The sequence below is a fragment of the Asparagus officinalis genome, chromosome 7, assembly GCF_001876935.1.
Source record: "Asparagus officinalis chromosome 7, Aspof.V1, whole genome shotgun sequence".
NCBI lineage: Eukaryota > Viridiplantae > Streptophyta > Magnoliopsida > Asparagales > Asparagaceae > Asparagus > Asparagus officinalis.
In genome coordinates, this window is record NC_033800.1 from 22,759,096 (window position 1) to 22,766,477 (window position 7,382).

A 7,382-nucleotide genomic window follows, 5' to 3' on the forward strand; every position below is an offset into this window, starting at 1 on the left:
TGCTCACGTTCGCCCTGATAGCTGAAGCTACCGGCTAATCTCGGTGCTTTCCTTCATATAATACAAATTACTACTACGGACTTTCTTCATCACCACCAAGACTCGCTTTTAGTAACATTCGCCTACAACGTTTACTCAAAACTCAATCTTTGAATCCTTCTCCTCCAAAGCTTCCAAACAAAAATAAGGATTCTTCTTCAACTGAAGAAACAAATTCTCACTTCATTCAATTCACGAAACAACTCCAACGTGCATCCGGTCCTGGGGGACGGTATCTATTCCACAAACTACTCACAGGATTGATCATGTTCTTACGGACTACTACGCCCCCATCGAATCTCTCGAACGATGCAAACAATTCGTCGGGGAGCACATGGATAAGTAGCACTAGATCTTAGGCATCCAATCAGATGGCATTCCACCATGGTTCACTCTTGGTAGTAATCAATAGAGAAAAACATGAGATCACTCAGAATCATCACTCTAGCGACGATTCACCTTATTGCTTTCGGGCCTTCTTCTTGCTAGTCTCCTTCCCCCTCTCTTTGAGCTTCGCCGGCAAAATCTCTCTTTCAATGTCATTATTCTTTGCAGGGGGAACGCACACTGGATCTTCGCTAATTAGTGGGGGCCTCTTGACTTTGCACCGCCTCTATTGTCACCTCTTAAATATGACTTTTTCCTCTCGTCGCATAAGCATCTCACTAAAGTGCCTAGCCTCTGGAAGTCTCTTTGGTCCTCCTCCGCAAATCGTCTAGTTTGTCAATGCGTTAATCACTTCACTGTATGTGGATGCGAAAGCATTTCCCCGTTCAACAAAGTAAGGCACGAAGCATATCATACTCCTCATCGGGTAAGGAGCCTAACAAGATAATCATCTTGTACTTGTCGTTATTCTTCTCAATCCATGTTCGCCAAGTTCCGACCAATAACTTTGTATAGTTGTTCACATGAGCCGCTAGTTGAGTAGGGCCTGAGCACAGCTTCGGCTTCGCGGTTGCGTTTTCCAAATTTGAATAACGAACCTAACCGCATATAATTCAAAACTGAACCCGAACCAATTGTAAGTCGGTTCGGTGCGTTTCTTGTTAAGTTCGTTACGGTTCTAACTTGCATTTGTCAGAATGACTTAAACAGTAGACTTGCCCAATACTAAATCAAATAGAAATATATCGTGATGGGCAAGCGGATCCACGAATATAAAATTTAGTAGTATTTCAGGGGTTGCCTGACTTAATTGGAAAAACAAGAGGCGTGGGAAAAGGAACAAAATCATCAATCCATGAAAACAATATTAATACCAGAAAACAAGATTAAGGATCATTATCAAAGCCACAAACTCAGAATCATAACGAGAATAGGCAGATGCATAAATGAGCCAAGAAACTGATTAGGCCCGTGATATCTCAACTTACTAGTTGTGCTACCAAGGAAATAAATTAAAAAATTAAATAATCATTAGTCAGGAGCTTGAAGAGAGAAAAAGATAAAGTTTATCACCTTGCGCCATCGCCTGGTGACTGGTGACGGGTGCTGGTGTCCCCCTAAGCCGGAGACAGATCCTGAGCCCTGAGGAGATGTTTTGGGCCTCGGCCATAGATTGCACCGGAAGTGAGGAAGAGGAAGAGCGAAGTGAGAGAGGTGGACCTGGAATAAGACTAAGGAGTGAGAGAGAGTGAGAGAGAGGAACTAAGGAGGCGGCTGGAAAAGGGGGAAGGGAAGTTTAGGTATTTAGGGTTTGAGAGTATGAGACTTTGTCTTTGGGGACGGGTCGGGTTTGAGCAGATTGGGTATTTAGACCATGGGGTATTCGGTCGGTTCGGGTTGAAAAGTTTTCAACCCAACCCGAACCTCCCTACTCTTAAAACCAATTTTTTTGGGTCAGTTCGGGTCGGTTCGGTCGATTTTTTTGGTTTGGACCGAACCGTGCTCGGCCCTACTAGTGAGGTGTTCCTGGACATCTAGAATCAAAATAATCTCTGCATTAAGTGCAATCGATTCTCAACACTCTTTGTAAGGTACTTGTTGTTAAGAATCTCTCACATCTTCATCGCAGACGTCACCCCAATCATATCGTATTTTAGCTCTTATTCCAAACAAGACATGATCACACCACAAACGTTCTTATTCATCTTGTTATATATTGCCTCATCGTATTTCGGTGGCCTCTAATGGACCATGATGGTCTCTTTCAAATTTTGAGCATTGAGAGTGTCATATACGTCGCTCATCCACAAACCAAAATTGATCTTGCCATCATACTTCACTACACTAATCTTAGTATTTTGAAGTCCAACCTGAACTGTAGTCATCATTGTCTTGCTGCTTTCACCAACTTCTTCTCTCATGCTAGCAAACTCCAAATTGTAAAGAAAGATTCAAATTTTGATAGAATTAAGAAATTACCCAACTAAACCCTAGATAGGATTCCAACACGATCTCCTAACCACATAAGAAAAGCGAGATCCCAACGGCAATTCCGCAACGCTATCTCCACCGAAGCCTAGAACTTCAAAAACCAAGCTTCAAATAATAAATCTTCCTCCACCCAATGCAAAACCCCAGATCTAAAACCCTAGACCTCTAATATCAATTGTTACGCGCCGTGCAAAAGCGTTCTTGCGAACCAAACGAGTTGGTATGCGATGAGAGAATAGAACTAAACCAAATACGAGTACAATTCACCAAAATACGACACAAATTAAACCAAACACAGAGATTTACGTGGTTCGACAATTACCTACGTCTAAGGGAAGAGGATGAGAAGATTTTATTTTATGGAGGAGAAATATAACGGGTTATAACTTACAAAATCACTCAAATATAACTCTAACCAAAACTCTCAACTCCTTCACAATATCTCCCTCTCAAAGTGCTCAAAGGACTCACAATTCTCTCCTTAAGAAACCCTAAAAACGTATTTGTATTTTTACCAAACACCAATTCAAAACCAACTGGGAAGAACAAACTGGCCCAATTACCCGCTTCGCGATCGACCGGACACATGCGACCAGTCGACCGGCCAGAGGGCTGAAAAACAGCCCAGTAATATGCACGTTTTTAAACGACCGATCATACATATTCGGTCAACCGACTAGTCTGTCGGTCGACATGGCATATGGCATGGATTGACCGACCCGAGGGATTTTATATTCTCGTGTGTTTGCACGATTTTCTCAAATCCTTTGCCATTTTCTACAGTTTTAAATGAGAACTTCAAGTTTAAATTTACATACCCTCATGGACTTTGTTTATTTCATATAATCCTCACAAATGTTATTTATTTCACATAATCCTACTAAACTTTGTTTATTTTATATAACCCCTCCTGAACTTTGGAGGTCCTCATAAAATCCTCTAAACTTTAATATTTTCTCACCACACCCCCCAACATACAATTTGTAAATAGCTAAAATATGCTTGAGACAAAAAAATTCCATATGTTATTTGTTATTTACAGGAAATACAATATGTTAGGACCATGTCTGTACAATTGACTTAGTTTGATGGATAAAAAAATTTTATATTGGTGTAATATGCATTTGAGATGATGTATGCAGGTTACAAAAAGCTAGAATCAAGTTTGATACTAAAAAGAGCAATGTAACAAGTTAATCACAGTTAATTCTAAAAATAATCAGAGGTAAAAACCATATTTGAGCATATAGGAGTGCCCATCTCTTTGTTATGGATCCATAAGAACAAACAGAATTTAATTCGGAGACGTACAACTCGAGATATGGCTATTTTAGTGAGACAACGTCAAAACAATCAGCAGCACCATAGAAACAGACATGAATGCTGAAATTTACATGAGCCATAACTTTTAACTTGGTTATAGTAATAGATTTTTGTTTGTGGGAAAATTTGTAATGATGAAAATGAATGAAAGAATTGCGTTTGACTTTATTCTCTCTATAGGCGATGAGATGCCTCCCTCGAATGCTTGCGTGAGTTGCTTCTCGTTGACGATCCGAATATCTTACTCACTGGAACAACGGTCTAGTCTGGTTGATAACTCTTGATGAGTTTTTGTTTTCAGAACAAACAACAAACTCTAATAATGATAGAGTTGTTTGAACCGAAAATAAATTCGGTTAATGGGCCAAGTAGCGACGGTTTTGAGCTCCTCCGCTTGTTGATTCCTCAGACTGTGTAAGGAGTCAATCCTCTTTTCCTGATTCTGAAAGATCTGATCTCAAAAGTCCAACCCTCGATCTGATTATCAAAAATCCGATCCTTAACTCTGTTGAGTTGTTGATATTTATAGGGATTAGGGTGTAACTGCCCCCATAATCCACGCCTAAATGGGGGTTTAGTTACCCATTAATCGGGTGTAACAACCCACGTAAACCACTCCCTATATCGTGGTAGAGAACAGCTTCGAAGTTGTTACGATCACGTTTGAATGAGTCAGAACGCCTGACTTGCGTTCTGGCGGTGATTGGAAAGAGCTGCTGTGACGAGCTGCGTCGTGCAGCGATAGAGTTGCGTTGGCAGCGATTTGATGAGCTGCGTTTGGCAGCGGTTGGTAAGCTGCGTTGGGCAGCGATGGAGCTGCGTTTGGCGGCGGTTGATAAGCTGCGTTTGGCAGCGGTTGATGAGCTGCGTTTGGTAGCGGTTGATGAGCTGCGTTTGGCAGCGGTTGGTAAGCTGCGTTGGGTAGCGGTGGAACTGCGTTTGGCAGCGGTTGATAAGCTGCGTTCGGTGGTGGTTAGAGCTGCGTTCGAGCTTCTCTGTCTTTATATATGGATGACACCAATGACCAGTAAAGAAGGTCTTATTCAGGCCATTTGTGACAATTGAGGCATCTCAACAACGCTCTATCAACTGCAAGTCACGATCTTCACTAAGATTTCTTTGCATGGTTTAACCATGTGCTCCTCAGTGTGTCGAATATCATTACACTGCTCATCAGCATCTCTAATAGTTGCTAATATAATATTAGTCATGTTTTTCTCGCAGCCATCGAGATCAATCATCTCACATAAGCAGCTGTATTTTTGTTTGCAGCGGTTGAAGCTGCGTAGGTAATCAAATTGGTGTTGTGTCTTGAAGATGGTACGTAGGGAGGACTTTCACGTCTTGGTTTGAAGAGATTGTCGATTTGTAATCTCTTTCTGTCAGAGTGTTGCTAAAGATAGCATTCTGGAAGTCGTCAGATTGTAACTTCCATCATCGGTGTTTGATGGGGAATCAGCTATCTATTATTATTTTTAGACAGCCTACAGAACCCCCTCCAAAGTTTTTGAAAGTTCGCGGTTGACTGGGACGAATTTTCGAAACACTTTGGAACCCAAAAATTTTGTTGATCAAATGTATCTTATCGCAGATGGAGTGGAGCATCTTCGTTGACTTCTTCATTCTCTTTTGGTTCATCCGTAATAACTTGGGCTTTAGCTTGTTTGACTAGTTTCGTCATCTTCAGGGGAATTGGACACTTCTGGGCTTAAGACAGATCTATTGCCATAGACGGAGAGAGCCACGAGCCTGTATAAGAAGGACTTTATCCCCAGCTTAGTCAGAAGGATGACCTCGGAGGGATTTACTTCATCTTCTTTCTCGATCAGCTTATCTGGGGTTATTGCTTGGAATATTAACCCCTTTAAAAGGGTTAATTATGTGATAGGCTGAGGTTGGTCACCAGAACGCATGTCTAAATTATGCGTTCTGCTGTTTAAACGTGAGGGTGCGTTCGGAAATCAAAACCCCCTTTTTTGAAAACGCGAGAATCACGTTTCGGGTGAGATTTGTCTAAAATCCCGCTTCGATTTGACAGCTATAGCTGTGTATAAATGGGTTTTTGAGGTCAAATCAAAAGGTCATTCGACTTTTCCCCTCTATACTCGATTTCTAAACAGGGCTCCTGTTTATCTTCTCCAGCGCTTCAACGGAGGAAAGGATCCGTTCCTAAATACCTCGCCCATCTTCGTCTTCATCGCCACGGTTGCCATGGGACTCAAGAAGAAAATGGCTTCTAAGTCGAAGACCGCCCAAGCTCAGGATGTTCCTTCGACTAGAGCCTCCGGGGATGATCGGATCCCCACGCTTTCGTCGCTGGTTTCTTCAACTAATGGTAAGGTTGAACCATTGGAAGTTGGTTTGATAGATCTCACATCTTTCGTCGCTGGTTTCTTCAACTAATGGTAAGGTTGAACCATTGGAAGTTGGTTTGATAGATCTCACATCCCTGACCCCTGATTGACGATCTGTATGGTAAGGTTGAACCATTGGAAGTTGGTTTGATAGATCTCACATCCCTGACCCCTGATTGACGATCTGTATTTAAGCTCAAGAGATAATTCTGGGCTGGTAATCAATTTTAAGAAAACACATGGCTAGCTCCATTGTTCATGAAATTTCAACGCAAGTTCAGACCCTGCGTTTAAAATCTTGGATGCGGGTTGAGACCCTGTTTTTTAAGGATCTGGACGCAGGTCTGAACCTTGCGTTCTAGATTTTAGATGTGGGTTGAGACCCTGCGTTCGAGAATCCGAACGCAGGTCTAAACCTTGCGTTCAACAATTTGGCTGTGGGTTGAAGCTCTGTATTTAATGATCTGGACGCAAGTCTGGACCTTGCATTCTTGAGTTAGACGTCTTCTGACTAATTCTTCTATTTGCAGTGTGCTACTCCAACGAGCCTCTTTCGTTCAACTACTACTTTGGTCACGCGGGAGGTGCGGTGAAGAATACAATCTTTAGTTTTGCTTTCGAGTATCCAATATTCCAAAATACCCACAAAGAGCGGGCGAAACTCATTACTCAAGCTTTTCCCGAGACTCTCAGGTCTTTGGTTACGAATGCTAAATTTGAAACTACAGAGCGTGAGATTTTAAAGAAGCCATCCTTCCTATTCGGGGATTCTGTAAAAATGGACCCAAAACGGGTGTCGGAGGGGAGCTACAAATGGCTGAGGACTGTCAACAATCGTCGCCTTTTCCTTCCAAACTTGGAGCGAATGTGGCCGATATCTTATTATCAGTGTGCTTCCATCCCGCGGTCGATGAATTGGGAACTCGTTCAGGACCAAGGAGGTGTTGCCACGGGGCACATCACTCATCGGGGCACACATCCGGCTGGTTTCAATAATTTTCTGGCTTTAAAGCCGGGTTTATTCCAAAAAGAGCATCCTGTCGGAGAGCCTACTAAATTAGCGGAGGTGTTCATTAGAACATTTATTTCTATCAAAGGAGAGTTCCCTGCTTGGGATTTCAGGGCCCCTACTTGGGTTCACTCCAGCGATGCGGACTGGTAGGCCCGGATGATAAATTTCGTCTTGGATGAATTAGAAGAACCTTTGAGGATTTCGGGGCTAAAGGTTCCAATAATAGCCACTCGATATGGGATTTCTCCAAATTACAGCGGACTCTTCGCTATGTT

General features: G+C 42.3%; 1 protein-coding gene across 1 annotated transcript in view; it reads left to right on the top strand.

The window, feature by feature from the left end:
- LOC109846818 (probable glutathione S-transferase) overlaps positions 1-6,144 on the top strand; it is a 7,544-nt gene extending 1,400 nt beyond the window's left edge. The window contains exon 2 of the mRNA XM_020416061.1: positions 5,884-6,144. Coding sequence (XP_020271650.1) covers positions 5,884-6,144 — 261 coding nt within the window. The remainder of the gene's footprint in view (positions 1-5,883) is intronic.